Consider the following 17,421-nt stretch of genomic DNA (forward strand, 5'->3'; position numbering starts at 1 on the left):
GTTAGATTCAGGCCTAACACTGTGTGTGGGGAAGTCTCTCTGCAACGGACTAAGTAATGAAGCCTTTGGAAACCCCAAATCGACTCACACAATCCAAGAACTGCGCATTTAGTATAAGTAAGTGGTGCTTTTCCAACCACAGGGGTTTTGGCCCCAGTAGAGCAAAGAAAAGAGACACAAACAACTGATAAAATTTTTTATTATTCACTTTTGAACTCTTTTACACTTTTCCTGATTATTTCGTGTAAGGTGAAACTAGAACTGTTTAAAAGACATACACAAATCTAGTACATCAATAACCAGGTATTTCTTTTTGCTATACTATTCTCACAACCACGTGTGTGCTAGGCAATATAACCGTCACAGAAGCAAACTTTAGGCAGAATACTGGTCAGTAAAAACAAAGCGAAAAGAGCTACCAGATATACAGACAGGCTCGGTTCCACATTCACTACTGCATTTATCAAGCGCCAAGTATTAACTGCACAATTTGTTCAGCTAGTAGAGGGGAGTTTAAAATCAGTGCATGAAATTCTCTTCAGCAGACGGATGGATAGACAAACAGATGGAGCCTATAGCTAAGTGGAATGTGAAGGGAGGGGGATGATACCGCGAGACTGATGGGTGACTATCCCATATCTTTTCCACTGCATTATTCACGCAACTCTCATTAGGTTTTCTTTATGGGACATGTTTGAAACATAACTAGGTGAGGTGTGGAGCTCAAATATTACAAGCGTCACAGATGTGTAGGTCTGCATTCCAGTATGATAAATGGGAGATCCTGAACGTTTGAGCCAGATCCTGGTACTACCGAAAAATAGCAGACAAGAGCTGAAGACTGCAACAGCCCTGGCAGCTCTCAAACATCCAAGAAAGAAACCCGTCCTTGAGCAGGTCTCACCCACCATCCTGACATCACCCATGATCAAAGAAAGGATGACGCATATGTGGGAGTCCAAAACTGCTTTAATGGAGTTTTAACACGTGAGAGGGTTGAGGATGAACAGAGTCCAGTGGGAGAAAAACTGCTATAAAGGGAACTAAAAGGTGGCTCAGTGGATTACTTTAGAAGTTCTCGGGATAAATTCAAAATGGGAATACCATGGAGATTTCGATTCACCTAAGAGTAAAGTAATGCAAAAGTGGCAGATCACTTCATGGTATCATCCAAACTAATAAGGCCATTCAAAAAATTGAATCTTCTCCTATTGCAAGTCCATGGTAGTGAACCAAGAATCCTCACTACTGAAGGCTACCTAAGGTGTAATTACGTTATGTTATTGCTATGGGAAGGGGCTGAGTCATGCATGTTGTATGAGCATGAAAGCACTTTTAGAAGTCAAATCCCAGTTATCTGCCAGTGTAAAGAGTTCGGAAATCAAGCTGCTAACTCCCCCATTACCCTCCTCCCCAAAACAAACCCCATCCCCAGAAAGACAGGATGGAAAAAGTGAGCTTTTGACTGGAAGCGGTGCCTCAGACTCGGTTACAAATGTCTACAGAGTGTGCCTGTTAAACTAACCCATAGCAGTGTCGCTAACTGGAATGCCATATACTGGATTGTTTTCTTTCCATGCCCCAGTGTCACAATAGAATCTCTATAACTTTCTGTACAACTTTACAACAGAATTGTACTTCGACTATTTTGGTGCCAAATTGAAGCTCGCCGGAGTTTCCATAATTGATGTCTACTTTTCTACCAATAGGAGTTTTGTAAAGTCAATTGCAATCACAAAACCCATAATCACAGTGTTCAGTTAAAAATATAAACACGGTAATCATAACTGGAAATGTTCCTAATAGGAAAGTTCGGAATGCCATTGTAATAACCGACCTCCGCTTGAAGTACACAAAACACCAACCAACCGGTTTTACCCCACAGACAGTTTTTGCTACGTTGAGGTTGTGAAAGTCGATGTACTATTCTTTTTGCTTGTCGCACAAAGGGATATATGTGTAGGATACAGGGTGACATTGAACATATAGTGAAGCGTGACAGCCATTAGTTCTCTCCCTCCCCAGCATCCCCTTCATCTCCCTGGTTTTCCGATGTCCATAGCTGTAAGAAAATACAAACACATGTTCATACTCAAAACATGCAGTTAATTACAACTGTCAGGAAAGGGAAGACAGTACAATGAGCCTGCAATTTTTTTCAGCTAAGAGCAACACAGAACTCGACAGTTAAAGCTACAGAACAATGAACTGGAAAATGAATTGAGGATAACAAACAAAAAGGCAGCAGAAGTTTGCAAGCTCAACATAAAGCTGGCTATCGTAAACAGTCAAACTCCACTTTGTGCTACCAAGAAGGTTCTGAGTTTGTTACAATGGTTAACAAGTGATTTGTGGTTTAAACAAGCACGTTAACTGGTCTTGTTACAAAAGGCAGTGCAGTTAACACATGCAGTTAATGCCTCAGAAAAGGCTTTCAATGGCACAAAACTACGCAAGTTGTCTGATGTCAAGTCACACTTAGAGTCCAGCAGCCTACGTAAGTAACAGTGCACAATGGAGTGGTTTGCCCCAAGATACTTACAGTGAGGTTGTCCCTAAGCAGCTGCATAATCAGCGTGCTGTCTTTGTACGACTCTTCATTCAGCGTGTCCAGCTCTGCTATCGCTTCATCAAACGCCTACAAATATGCAAGACAGCTCTTTCACACTCTGCTCTGGGATTTACTTCTGCTTACACACAGATTACACATTTGCCTCATCACTGTTCAACTACTCAAATTCTGTGACAAAACCTCCCAGTATATTTCTTTTCCACCAACAGAAAAGAAACGTAAACCAAAGTGAGCACCAGATCATTAGACAACCAGTCGGAAAACAGAAGTCTTCAGGGTCCAGGCTAAAGCCCAGAACAACTTCACTACCATGCCAACACCAAGTACTGAAAAGGCAAGGGCACTCTCTGCCACACTGAAGAATGATTCATGCAGCTTGAAGTCAGCTTTAAGAACAACACTTCAAAGCAATACTTCCATTAAAAATGAAGGTCTTGCTGGTGTAAATTTGCAGTAAAAGACAAAGATACCATTAGGTTGATATATATTGTACATGAGTAAGTAGGCAAGAAAAGGGAAGACAAGGGGTTTTTGATGGTGGGGTGGAAGGTTTTGGACTTCTCTTCAAAACCACATAGGAATTCAGGTATGTTCCAAAACTTAAGAGATTAATAAAGCCATTCCTCCCATTGATCTGCTACACATGAAAGCCCACGCTGCAAGCCAGAGAGCCAAGAGCCACATGAATAAGTGCTATTTCTTCATTCAGGTTTCAAACCCAATGTAAGCACATTAACTAAAAAAGCAGGAACAGCAGCAGCGTTTTGCACAGCAAAACATCACTCCTTGTTACAAGGTATTATCCAAGTGCATTTTAAGAACACAAAGATTCACCTAATGGTGTATTATTCAGGTTACTACCAGACAATTTTCACAGATGTAAAACGCTCCATTTAGAAGGCTCTAATCCTATTTTAGGGAGAAGGCCAAGAAAAAGAATGACTAGCTATTTATTTGGCACAACCCATCACACAGTCTTTTTGGTCTCTGGAGAGAGAGGCACACATGAACGCAGATACACAAGGACATTCAGGGCTACAACTGTAGCCACAAAGATGACTCCAGGTATTTGCTAAGTGTTCAAATTGAAATGTTTCACTTTAGAAGTGCTAAATGAATCCAAGTGTGTTCAAATGTGACACAAGCGCATTCTAAGAGAATTACAGACTTAAGAAAAGGCACTTTGTCTTCCCTTTCACTGGATCAGTTGTGCTAGCAAATCGGCTGTACTTGAAGCTTAGCTAGTATAGCTAACTTACCTGAAAACATACTAGGATAACAATAAAGACGCCAGCATTTTTAAGGAATTTGTAATGAAAAAGCATAGTAACCTATAAAAGGGCTACTGTAACCATGTAATTATCTCCTTAGGCTTCAAAAAAATGGGTATTATGAAGAGTCTGCTTACCGTCTTTGCCAGATTACAGGCCTTTTCAGGAGAATTTAGGATCTCATAGTAGAAGACAGAGAAATTTAGAGCCAAACCAAGTCGGATGGGGTGTGTTGGCTGCATCTCTTTCTTGCTAATTTCAAATGCCTCCTGGTAAGCTTGCTGCGAGTTTGCTACCGTTGCTGCAAGAAGTAATTACAATCATATTAATGCACAATACATCATGGAATTCATGATGGAAGTATTAGTCTTAATCTAAACTACTACGCCACCAAAAATTCATACAATTTCATACACACAGATGTTTCTTTCAGTGGTTTTAGATGTAGAAGCCTACCACTGGCCGAACTATTCAGGCAGAAACAGTTCAGTATTTTTACAGAGACTTAAAATGGAATTTATTCAAAATAAATTCCAACCAATCTGAATGCATGGAAGCTCTACCTAAGTCAAAGTACACTGATTAAACACTTGCTTTCAGCCTAGCTGAGGAAGTAGTAGTTCTGCATAATAAATCCAGACAAAATCACACAGGGAAGAGGTATCTAAACTACCTATTTAAACTGGAGGAAACATCTAACACCTGGGTTATGAACTTTGTATTTCAGTTTCACATTTCAGAGGAAAGAAAACGGTTCCTTCCTGGCTAATGGGTAACAATAAGCTCTAGAAGGGCATTTCAAACTGAGTTTGCAAGACAGACCACAATGAGACACCAGGAATCCAGGAACAGTTCAGTATTGCTGTACCACTTCAGGATTAATTGGCTTTGGACTCATCAACCCAGTATCCTGTATCTGCATTCATAAAGCTCGCAAGCAGTGAGAAGCTGAGAGCTAAATTCATAGTTTAAACAAGATATGATAGGAAAGCGTTTTCCATGAGAAAAAAACCCACATTCTCCAGGAATAGGATTTTACACTGACAAATGTGCTTGAAAATCAGTCACTGAGGTTAAGGGCTGCGAACAGGATTTGACAGGTTTGACAAATGTCTATTAATTGCAATGATGTCTTTCTCTAAAAGTGACTCGCACTGCACGTCTTCAGTACTAGAGAGCAGCAGCAAAAAAATAAATACTTCATGTTAGGGGGAAAAGAACACAAATATTTTTTATACTTTATTCTGCACGGCCCCCAGCAGAATGAGAGATTTCAGCTCTACTTACTTTGCTTATTGTCCCCAGATGCCACTTCTGAGAGGTATCTGTAGTAGTCACCTTTCATTTTCAAATAGAAGACCTTGCTTTCTGGCTGTGTGGCATTGACAATAAGGTACTTATCCAGGAGTTCCTGAGAAAGGAAACATCTTTGTTTTTTTCTTTCCCAAGTCATAATGTCTGAAACAGCCTTCATTACAATGGTAAGCACAAACTGTTATGTTTTAACAATGACTGATATACACTCACACGCTAATCGCTTTGCCTACTGTTGTCTAAACTCAGAACAAAAGAAGAATTACTGGTAACCTAATCCCTGGAAAGCAGAAAACTCGCTCTGTTGAGGCTAACCACAATTTACTCCTGCAGAATCTTGTGGCTTAAGACTGCAAGGATCTTCCTCGAAGCATACTGATGCAAACCTGTGTCCACAACCAAGCTAATGAAAAGCAGCAGCTTGACATTACCATGGGTCAGGTCACTTTTGCTGCCACAAACCTGAATTCTATACAGAGCAATGAAATTACCCACAAAAAAATTGATTTACTTGCAACTCCAGCTGAAAAGCTGGACAGTGGATGGTCAGCACATGTGCATCCAGAGTTGTAAGACTGACAGTACCGACAGCAACTGCTTCTGACTGATCTTTAGCAAACCGAACAGCAGTGAAAAGAATCCCTCTTGTCGAAGTGAGAAAAACAGCAAAACCAGTTTGGGGAAGAAATACACACCTTCACCATCCTAAAAAGTACTGAACATGCCTCAGAATGGCAGCATTTAAGAATTTAAATGGTAGGCAGGACTCATGCCAGTGCCCCAGATCTCAAATTTTCTTTTCATGGTGATCCCTAGCCAGCATCCGGGGGCCTTCAACACTGCCTTGCTTGCTTTTTTCTACTGAAAAAATACAAATGCTCTAACAAATTCCCTAGGAAACAAACGAGATGACCTAGGAGCTAGAATTGTACCCAAGCTTGAGGCTATGCAAAATTATTCCCTTGCTAAGGTGCTGCAGTATCTACAGCACAAGATTCCTTAAGCCTCTCTGAAGAATGCTGCAGTACCAACTACTGTTATTTTTGCTGTTGGATTATTACCAGAACATCATTGCAGATATCCTGCAATTCAGCCTCAATTTTCTCACGATATTCTCTTCCCATCTGCTGTTTCTTCTCGTTCCTCTCTGTTTTCTGTTCAATGCTGGAAATGACACGCCAGGACGAGCGACGGGCACCAACCACGTTCTTGTAGGCAACTGAGAGTAGATTCCTTTCTTCATTGGACAGTTCATGTCCTTGCTCAGTGACAGCCTTCATAGCAGCAGCCATGTCATCATAACGCTCAGCCTGTTCAGCCAGTTTGGCTTTCTGTACCAACTCACTTTTATCCATGGCTCTCCTGTAATCAGCGGGGAATACAAATAAGAGAAAAAGTCTCTTTGATTGTCTGCACTGTGGAAGTTCATGCTGAAGCATGAAGCAGAACTCACAGTCACCAGTAAGTGGAAATTATCAAACCTAGAAAAGTAATACATAGGGTTTCTTTTTAAGAATTTACCTGACCTTTTGCCAAATATGCATAATTTCTATGAGTGCAAATGACTAATCACAATCCTGAAGATATGTGAGCATTATTCTTCAAAATGTAACAAAATTCATATTGGCATTAAGCACATCAATATGTTCCTTATGTAAATGTCTCCCCTTTCCTATACTGGCCCCACTCAGCTTGGGAGATGTTGCATACTCTAACCCAGAAACCACCAGGTACAACTGTGGTTTGATTTGTTTGGTTGGTTTTCCCTCCACTATTATACAGCAGCAACTCCTCCGGAGCACTGAAGCCCTGGACAGCTCCTCCTCACACTGAAGATTCCTGCACACTACAAGAGATGTTTCTGTGGGTTTAAAACAAATCATACCCAGGAAAGCTGTAGTTGTTGGCAACTATGGAAAGTACATTTATATTGTTCTGCCAGAAAACTGGGTTTTAATACATGCATCAACGTACATACCATAGATTATTCTACACGACAAGGGTGGCTGCAGCCTCATGTTTTCAAAACCTTTTAAATAACATTGACATTCCCAAAAAAGCAAACGGGACGTGGCTCACATGATGGTCACTACTGCAAAAGTAATTGCTTACGTGGAATCAACTTGTTTATCATTTCTGATAAGGCAGTTTAGCAACTGAAGCCAAGAAAAACGCATCACGTGACTACAGAGCCCCGGAGAGCTTAAGCAATGAAAAATGAAGTTAGTACGGAACACGGCAGTGAGGCAGCCTCAGTGTTGTTTATTTCTGCAAGACGATGCTAACACATGGTTAACTCAGCCATTGAGCTTCCAACCTTATACTCAACCACCTAGGGCCAGGTTCACAGAACTTAAACAAGTTTCTTTGCCTTTATCAAAGTAAGTGGACCTCAATACTTCACGAAGTCCCAGACACCACAAATTCATCTGTAGAGTTTCTTCAGGCGTGTAGGTTCACTCTGGGACAGACCCAGAAGTGTTATTCTTGTCAGTACTGAGTAACAATGTTCCTCTCCTACTCCCTAAATCCCAACCAGGACACTCAATGTCCAAGCTAAGAAGTTTGCAGGCTGAGACCTAATACCCTAAAAACAACTTCTAAAGGAACAGTAAAAAGCAAACAAGAACAGTAAGCTCACAATTGCTGTTCATAGACTTCTGTTCATTAGACAAACACCTACAGCCCTATTATAATGAACCAACAGGCTGAAAGTGATTGCTGTAGCCTTTTTCCTGGCTCTCTCCTTTGCAGATCCCAGTCTGACAAGTTCCTGATGGAGAATGTCTCGCACATGCTGCTCAGCTTATATTTTAATCCAAGTATCACCTACCACACTATCACACAAAGAAACCAGTTCCCTATCCTAAATCCTGAACCAGGACAATGAGCTGCAGCCCCAAATTCCCACCGTGCGCATGAGCAGTTTCAGAGTACCCTACTGCCAAGGCTGGCATCCTCACTACACAATTATATTAAGATAAGCATATTCAATCCCTTCAGATGGAGATACTCCACTTTAGCAAAAATAATCACCCAAGATAAAAAGTCAATGTTATTTTACATGAAAGCTCAAGTAAACTCAGCAATCAAATGTCCTACCTGCTGTACGTCTGCAAGTCACACTCACTCCTGCTTGCATCTGATCCTCTGTAGATCTGGCCTAATGCATCCATCCATGTAAGGCCCTCAAGTAAGGATATGCAATACTAAAACCAGCCTCCTAGAAAGAGACCTCTTGTAGACTCTTAAATAAAACTGGGCTGTAGTTTAGTTCTATTTAAAATACTACATTTAAACTAGCGGGTTCTGGCACCTACTTAAAGGTGACACACAGACTTCATATCAAAACCCGTGACAAGACAGACTGACTATAGGTAGCAGTGTGACAAGGTCTTGTAAGGCATGATTAATTTGGCTCTTTCTTCCCCAGGAGGCTTTTACCATGGGGCGTGTTGTATTATCAGTATTTTCTGCAGAGCTATCAAAAGAATAGCTCCTGAGGACATGAAGGGGTAAGTGGAACATGTGATGTGCATCTTTTCCCCTGCTCTGAAGGATCTCATAGTACCAACATATAACAAGCCTCAGGATATCATCAGACCATCTACCATTGAGAGAACCATCCCACTTTTCACTGTGGAGTCTGCTGAACCTCATAAACATTCCCTTATCTCAGCACTAAGCTGAGACTATGCGCTTAATGCAGGCAGCAATTTGTGAGTGGCATTTCTTTACCCTCTCACTAAAATCTGAGCATTAACAAAGTACACCTGGAGAATGCTTTTTACATTACAAGGGCCAACTTTAAATAACAGGACATTTAAACCTGTTTCAGAGCAGTGCTAGCTTCCTCACGGTCTGCACAGCTTCTAGAAGCATTTCTATTGCGGCTGTCTTATCTTCTCTTCTTCTTATGGAATGTGATTATTATGTAGGAAAAGCCTGCTTGTGGATGTCCAGAGGCAAGTAACTCCAAAGAAGTTTACATTTTGCCATTGAAAGGTCAGTTTTATCTTTGATCTGCACTTTGCCAATAGCGGTCTGATTCCCAGACAAGTCATCCATGCAGAATTCAGTTTACAAACATTATAGTTTAGTTTAGAAATGGTGCAGTTTGTTTTATCAAGCTCATTGACATATTTATCTTTAGATGCAAGTCAGTTCAGGACAGTCAATGGGTTCATATAAGGACACATGAAGGAAATCACAAAGGGAACTGCAAGGGCATAAAGACCTAGTGGATAAAGAGATCCAGAAACCAGTTCAACATATCAATTATACAGGCAAAATACCAGCACAAAGCATTAGAAAGTTGTTTCTCATCAAACAACTTTCTTCAGTAATCTAATTTATGCACATCTTAGATGTAACTCAAGCCACTTACTGAAGATGGAGGTCCTCAGAACTTCACTGGCTTCATTTGCCCATAAAAATTCAATATGCAGGGGCTTGAGCTGTTTAGTTAATACCTGCACTACTAGGAGGTTTGCTATGAAACACAAAGCATTATTCAACAATATGGATTTAACAGAAGTTACATGCAGTAAGAAAATAATGGTCCACACCAAAATACCTGCAGTTGACAGTAAGCCTGCCATGATTTCTTTCACAGGGTGCTGCATAAAGGAACACTTTAAATCCTAGTTTGATTCTCCATTGCTTACCTTGTTAGAAGCTTGGAGAGAGCTTTGCAGAGCTATGCTGGCTTGAGCTCCAAAAGAGGTAAGTGTTTGCCAGAAGGAAAAAAGATATAAGGAAAGGAGTGATGTTTGAAAAGGCAAAGCAACTATCAGTTATAACTGGTCCCTCCCACAGAGGAGATGAAAGCCACACTAACAATGGATCAGTGTGCCACAGTCTGAAACAAGCAAAGCCTAGAGCTAAAAATACTCCTAGGCCACAAACAGAAGCCATCTAACAAAGGTTACCTGCAGCTAGGAGCAATACACACAGAGGTGACGAACAGAAGGCCGACAGGAATGATCTATTCTAGCACTGAGGAAGCCATGCCGTGTTGGCAAGGGGAAAAGAGGGAAGATGGAAAAAGGAGCAGACATGTGCAGATCACAGCCACGGAGGAGTCCTGGAAGTTGCCCATTCTAAGCAGAAGATTCTCATATTAGATGCATTAATACATATCAAATTCTTAAGACACTGTCTTCTTAAGAATCTGTCAAACCACAACTGAGTAGCCCTCCAAAAGGAAGCGGCTGGACCCTAGTTACAATAAGGAGCACCAACCACCAGCAGTCACTGCTGATAGTAGCAGCTGCCAGAAATTTGTATCACCCTAAATCCCACATTCAAAATGTGATTTATTACTTTTTTTTTTACCTCTACCACCCATACAGCCTAGAGTTCTTTCAATCTCTCTTACAAATGCTGAAGAGCATGTATGCAGTTACTAAACATTACAAGCGCTTACTTCCCACCCCCAGAAAAGCTTTATGCCTCTGTAGACAAAAGGCTGAAATGTATTAGGAACCTGTAAAACACATTAGTTTGTAACTGCCTTGTTACTTGCAGTGGAAGACACAGTATGAAGGGGATGGTGTGACCATCCTGGGAACAGCACCTAAATTCAGAACACAGATCTTTCAGGAGCGGATGGACACGCAGAACTGGAGGTTTATGTATCAGTAACAGCTGAGGAGTAAGACATACAGATACTGTTCTTCAGAAGACTGCAGGAGCTCAAGAAGTACATCTTAATACTCAGCAGTTACCCCATCTGCTTCATATTGTTTCCAATCTCGATGAGCTGTTTAGGACAAATCCAGAACAGACCAGAAGCAACTGTGTTTAAAGTCTGCAGAAATCAAATGAAAACTGAGACTGAAAAAAAAAAATCTGCCTTATGTAACATATTGAACCGACAAGACAACACCAATAAGCCTACACTGGCCTGAAGTCTGCTGCGCCTGATGACCTGTTCTTCTGATAATTAAGTCATTGATTTTGTGTACTGGTTTTCTCTTTATAGCAAGCATGAGAATCTATCAGGCAAACATTTTCACTCTGTAAATAAACACTGGTGAGAACGCAGTGTGGTTACTGGTTTGACATGTTGGCCCCTAACGAATCAAGCAGAGATGTGGGTTAACAGACCTGCAAATCACGCTGTGCAAAATGAACATAAAACCCCATTTGGTGAGATAGGATGCGACCACACTTCTCAGTCATCAACTCGGCAAGTCCATTCAAATTGTAACAGGAAAAGCAGCAGACTGGTCCAGAGTTTGTCGTTCAATCTTCCAACAGTATATGAACATACCTTATTTGATTCCTGGATGGGCAATTCACTCCAAAATTAAACATTCACATAAGGTAAGTGGTATTTTGAATTAAAGTTCTAGAATTACAGAGAGGAAGAGCTTTGGAGTTACTGTTTCTAAACCAAATGGGAAATCCTTCTCCATCATTCAGGTACACACATGCTGACCCAAGGATGTGGATGACGTTGATTGCATTCACTGTCAGGTAGACGTTGTTCCCAGGAGATATTCTTTATAGGAAAGGAATCAACTCTTTAAATGGAGCGCAAGAAACATCCCTTGCTTGACTGCACTATCAAGCATTTGATTTTATTAGTTGTGTTTTTTCTATTCTGGTTCCCTCAAAGCCTATTGCTAAATAACTGATAACAAAATTAATGTGCCTGGTAAGAACTGAACAGTGAAATCTTCCTGACAAGAGCTTAAACAAGTTCAGTGAAATATACTGCAAACATAGCGAGGGAAAAAGGAAAATGACTTCATAGTTGTGATATTCTTGCTGACCTTGTACAACACATAACTTCAGCCTCCTCTGCATCTCCTGACTAATCGTCTGCCCTGGCCTTCAGTGCAAACCTTTCTGCACATGTTCAGATAAAATGAACACTCTCTAAAGCCATGCCTAAACCTGCTCTGGCTATCCCCTGCATTGCTACTTGTTGCTTCCTAAAGGCCAATATAATTTTTGAATAAAGTGACCTTTGACCATTTCCAAGCTCCATAGAGAATTAAGAAATTTCAATGACAAGTACCAACAGCATGTAAGATATTGTACAGACAAATGTAGAGACAGTAGCCTTGTTCTTCTTCATGTCATTTAAACGAGGGACCAGGCTGCTCATACCCATGGCACTTCACACCAGACAGCTGCAGGTGGAGACAAGCACGTGGTTCCAAAGTACAACATACTTACATGGTAATACCTTTTTGTTCCAACTAGCAGAACTGGTTTTGGCTAGAGTCCAGGTGGAAATAGTGAGTTATCCCCAAAAATCTTCCCCCAGGCATAAAGTTCATGCCAAACTAATGTATTCATATGACAGGTAAATCACATTTGTTAATACTAAACTGAGAACATTTCTACTACAGGGTGGGGCAAGAAGCATAGCCATAGAAGAGACATGCTATGATAACGCCTGGTCTTATATCTGATCCTAGAGTTATCAGAATACCAGACCGATTAGAGTACTAGCTTTTTACCTCATTATTCAAATCATTATTTACTCAACTCCTCCTCATCAGAGTTTATTCAGATGCAGTGCAAAAAGCTGCAGACTGGCAAAGGCCTTGCTTAGAGGGAAAAAAAGAGACAACATCAAAATAGCAGAGATCAGAACATGCGGTACTGACATAATGAGGTGGAGAAAACTGCACCAGGCCCATCTGTGCAACGAGTCTATCACTTTATTGGCACCAATTTAATAAACAAAATATTATACACAGTATATTTCTGAAGTCCTTTAATATAGAGTGAAAAAGGCACTGCATTCTTATTTTCTTTTCTAAACCAGTTGATATTATTACTATAAAATAAGGGCTTTTCTTTCTGTAAAATATTAAACATCTCTGACTGAGGTGTCCTGCAGCAGTGAATGGCTGAAGACAACTACTCCCACAGCAGGTGAACTTACAAAACCTTCCACACATTCTCAAAGTCTCTGCTATTTTTACCTAGGAATTCACTTTTGCCAGTGCTGCATGATGTGCTTTTCGCTTTCCTACCACTACAAAAGGTATTTTAACTATTAATAACGAATTTGGCTGAAAGCAACAAATCAATATTGTGATCTCTGCATCAGACGCATTTTTGCTCCTGCAGGCTAACACAGTGAGTGCACACCACCGATATCTGATCATCCCAATTAATACCTGGTTGTACATACCTCAAATAAAACCTACAGTTATTAGTTCTGAGTTACGGCCCAGCCCTTCCGTAGGCTGGGACTGGCTTGAAGCAACCTTCTTTCCCTCTGGCACCCTCCCTAAGCACATCTCTATTCGCAAACAGACACAAACGACCCGAAACCGAAAATAATAATAAAATCATTTCGCTTCCTTCTAAAGCGTTCAGGACATTTCCGTGGCCGCCTTGAGTCTTACGTGAGCAGGCTCACAGCAACCGGCACAGAAATGGCACCTCCCCGGGCCCTGCATTCCGGCAGGGCCAGAGCTCCCGGTCTGGGGACCCCGCGAGGGCGCCCCAACCCCTTCTGCCGGGCTTGGGGCGGTGAAGGCGGGAGCCTTCGGCAAGGGCAGGGCTGCGAGCGGCACTGCCCCGGCCGCTCGGTACAGGTGCGCGCGGCCGGCCGCGCCCTCGGGGAGCGAGTGACTCACCCGGGGCGGGGCGGGGCACGGCCCGGAGCTGGGCTGGGGGGGAGGCGGCGGCGGCCCCGCCCGCCCGGGCCCCGCAGCGGCAGCCGCGGGAGGGTCACTGCGTTGCTCGGAGGGGGAGGCAGGGCCCGCCACCGCCCCCACAGCCCTCCCGCGGGGGCCCTCCCGCAGCGCGCCGGAGGCAGACCCCGCCGCGGCCTTGGAGCCCCGCTCCGGGCAGGCCAGCGGGGAGAAACGGGTCCTGCCTGCGGGGAGGCGGCGGGGGGGGGGCAGGCCGCGGAGGCCTCCCCCGCACGCTCCCGCGGAGCCGCAGCGGCGCTGCCCGACCCCGGCGGCGGCGGGGGGCGAAGGGAACGGAGCCCAGGCGGCGGCGGGCCCGGGACCCTCACCTGGCGGGGGGGCGGCGGCACCGCGGCCTGGATCCCGGCGGGCGAAGCGACTGGAGCGCGGCGGCCGCTCGGCGCACGCACGCACACACACCCTGCGGCGAGCGGGCCCGCTTCCGGCGCCGCCGACACGCCCCTTCCGGCGCCAGGGGCGCCGCCGCCCCTGCCGCCTCCCCATTGGGCCGGCGGGTGGCGGGCGCCAGCCGGTGCTCGGTTGCCGTGGCGACAGGAGGGGCTCAGCCCCCGGCGGCCCCGCCGCCGCCCGCCGGGGGAGGCCTGCTCGTGCTGTCACACCTCGGCGCCCCGCCGCTGCGAGCGCTGCGGCTGCTCCAGCTCGGCTCGCACGCGTGGGGCCATCCCTGGTGCGCCCCGGGGCCAGGCCGGCTCAGGCCGGGGCAGAGACGAGCTGCCCCGGCTGGGAAGCGCAGCGGCCTCCCGAGCCGCAAGGAGGCAGAGGGTTTGGTTTTATTGCCCTTTCTCAGCACTGTTCTCTGCCTGGACCTTGCGGTAAGGGACATCTCCACAGAGCACAGGCAGTGGGTGGCGTGGTCACGTAAGTTCATGAATACTTTGAATTGCAAGGTCACCTTTAAGCACTTCTGGTAGCGTGTCCTCCCCACGATTCATGTGGCATGTTTTCACTGTAAAAAACCCAAGATCCTCATCAGCTAGATAAGTTTTATGCATCTGTAATAAAATGAGAGAGAGTTAACCAGAGAAATGGCGACAGTGAGCATTTTTTGGGGATGAGGGAAAGTCTAGTTTGGTCTCCGAGAAGGAATCCAAGGAAAAGGGTTCACATTTATAATGCATGTAATCCTTTTGGATAAGAAGGGACTGAACGCACAACCTTCCCCGCTCCCAAGGCTCAAGTATATAGCAGCACCACTTGTCCAAGCATTATTCGTGGGGCTGAGTGGCACTCTGATCAGTTGCAGTATCCTGGAGCCCAGTTTTCTCTTACACTTTCAGATACAATCATGGTCCCGTCAGAGTTGCTGTCAGATTCCTTTTCGGTGATGGAAGGACTTCATTTGTTTCCTGCTTTGTCTCGGTTCAAAGGTTAATTACTTTGGAAAGTCAGGAAGAAAATGACTTGGCACTTGTGAGTTGTCTTAAGCTGCAGACACTGATTCAAGGAGATCAGGTATTGTCATCTCTCTCTTGTTTTCTTGTCTCTTCTCCATAGCCCTCATTTTCCTGGTTTCTGTCTGGGCCGTTCCCACTGTTCTCACTGGGGCATTGGAAGTGCTGGTTTGTGGCAGAATTACTTGCATTCAACACCCCTTTCGTGTATATCCGCATACAACGCGTGGTTTATATAAGTGTACTGTCAATACCCGTTCGGTCAGTCTCTTGCTGTACCTCCCTCAACCTTCTCACATTGCTGCCTACTCCAGCTCGTCCCTGCCCTGCCTGTGCTGTCACAGCTCACTCCTCTTGCTTCTAGCAAGGTGCACCCAGCTCCCTTCATACTGCTCCTCCAATCTGTCCAGATCAGATTCTAATCATCACCTCTGAAGTGCTTGCAGTCCTTCTTAGCTGGTAGTTTTGGACTGTGTATCCTCCATCTCAATATTCAGGTAGAGCAATTCAGCACTGTGTAGTGACAGAGGTGAAAATACCACCCTCTCCTTTCACAGAGCGTGCTGCCACTCAGCAGTTCTTTCCTCCATGAGCTCTTCTTAACCTGGGGTCCTCCTAGCCCTGTGTGCCAGGTCTGGGGGAAGCGGTAAGCAATGGACCTGCAGTTTCTCCAGGCACAGAAGGGTGAAGGCTGGAACTGACACCAAACTAAGCTCTGAAACACATTGCAACAGCAAGTCTTTCACAGTGTCACCTTTCAGAGGAGGAAGTGCAGCTCAAAGGATCTGAGACAGGAGATCCAAAACTTAGTGAAAGCACCACCTTTATTTCAGGAACAGGCCCAATCCATGAATAAACAAGTCCAACACAGTTTCTCCAGTAGAAATCATGCTCTGTGTATTCCCAGAGGCACATTTCAGGTGAAGAAGGGTGAAGAAGTACAAATGGTATTTGTACTAGTCAGTGTTAACCCTGTCGTTGCTCTATAGAGGGCAGAGCAGCTGTGCTTGCAGCATGCTTGCTGGTGTGCTCATGGTGAGCTGCAGGCACCTGAGGCATAAAACCACAAGGAAGGAAATCACAGGATTCGGCTCTGATAAAGGAAGTGGCCCATGGCTGAGATGGAGACCCCTTGTTAGAGGAGCAGTTCATTGCCAAAACTGTGAGAACTGTGTCTTCCCTGGCTATATAATAGACTTCACCTTTAAAAGAAGCCTCTTAGCCTGCAGCCCAGGCATGCAGGGACAGTTTGTTACTGTCTTTTGCAACTGTTTTCACTCCAGAGAGAGAATTTCAATCTTCAGAAATGCTTCTCTAGCATTAAATTTACTTAGCATCGAAAATAGTTAAAAGAAGTGGAACAACCTCATTGTCAAAGGTGGCCTGTGGCAAGCAAAGAGGGCTGCTGGCTCTGCGCTCCATGTGCAAGCAGCTAAAATACGTTGTTTCCAGCAGATGGCACAAGTGGTTGAGCAGCTTAAACTGCTGTTTTCAGCAGCAAGGTAGCAGCCCTCAGGTGTCAGCCTTCTTGTGCAAGAGAAGTGATCATGAGATTTGTAGCAAAATATTGTATTTAAATGGGTAAAATTTGTTTCAGAAATAAAATCTTGATGAGTTGCTCAATTCTGGTATTTTTTTCGGTCATTTTTGTTGAAATTAGTAGGTCTCAGAGGAGGTGCATACCAGAAGCAAACAGTTGATGGCACTGCACGATTGCTGTCCCTGCAACTGATGTCTTCCTGGATTTCCAGCAGTCTTCCTCTGAATGACAAGGGAAGGGTGTTACACTTTCATGATGTAGGAAAAACACTCAAAAAGTGTAATCATTACTGATTAAGTATATTTCATTTCTTGACCCCTCTGTTACTCATTTTCTCTGTCTTCTGCTGTATGTATGAGAGTAAGTTCTTGTAGAGCTGGATCTCACAGGTCACTAAGTAACAATATCACAGAGAGGTGGGGTTCTTCAGCCTGGAGAAGGCTCTAGGGAGACCTTAAAGCAGCTAAAGAGGCTGACAAGAAAGCTGGAGAGGGGCTTTTGACAAGGGCATGTAATGACAGGACAATGGGGAATGGCTTTAACCTGACAGGGTAGATTGGTGCTGAGGCGCTGGCACAGGGTGCCCAGAGAAGCTGTGGCTGCCCCATCCCTGGCAGTGCTCAAGGCCAGGTTGGACACAGGG

General features: G+C 44.2%; 1 protein-coding gene and 1 long non-coding RNA gene across 3 annotated transcripts; one reads left to right on the forward strand and one right to left on the reverse strand.

The window, feature by feature from the left end:
• Window positions 1-182: 182 nt before the first annotated feature.
• Window positions 183-14,285, reverse strand: YWHAB (tyrosine 3-monooxygenase/tryptophan 5-monooxygenase activation protein beta). The gene is made up of 6 exons (XM_065691260.1): window positions 14,156-14,285; window positions 6,219-6,519; window positions 5,131-5,254; window positions 3,981-4,144; window positions 2,543-2,638; window positions 183-2,062 (listed from the first exon to the last, which is right to left on the reverse strand). The coding sequence occupies exons 2-6, from the start codon at window positions 6,510-6,512 to the stop codon at window positions 2,006-2,008; spliced, it is 735 nt and encodes a 244-aa protein (XP_065547332.1). The 5' UTR covers window positions 6,513-6,519; window positions 14,156-14,285; the 3' UTR covers window positions 183-2,005.
• Window positions 14,286-14,339: 54 nt separating this feature from the next.
• Window positions 14,340-16,861, forward strand: LOC136020290 (uncharacterized). Of its 2 annotated transcripts, XR_010615266.1 has the most exons (3): window positions 14,340-14,705; window positions 15,125-15,299; window positions 15,796-16,861. It is a non-coding gene; the product is annotated as an uncharacterized LOC136020290 (long non-coding RNA). The 2 variants fall into 2 exon arrangements; XR_010615265.1 differs by having other exon boundaries at window positions 15,125-16,861.
• The last annotated feature ends 560 nt before the right edge of the window (window positions 16,862-17,421 follow it).

Source organism: Lathamus discolor, chromosome 11, assembly GCF_037157495.1.
Source record: "Lathamus discolor isolate bLatDis1 chromosome 11, bLatDis1.hap1, whole genome shotgun sequence".
Lineage (NCBI taxonomy): Eukaryota > Metazoa > Chordata > Aves > Psittaciformes > Psittacidae > Lathamus > Lathamus discolor.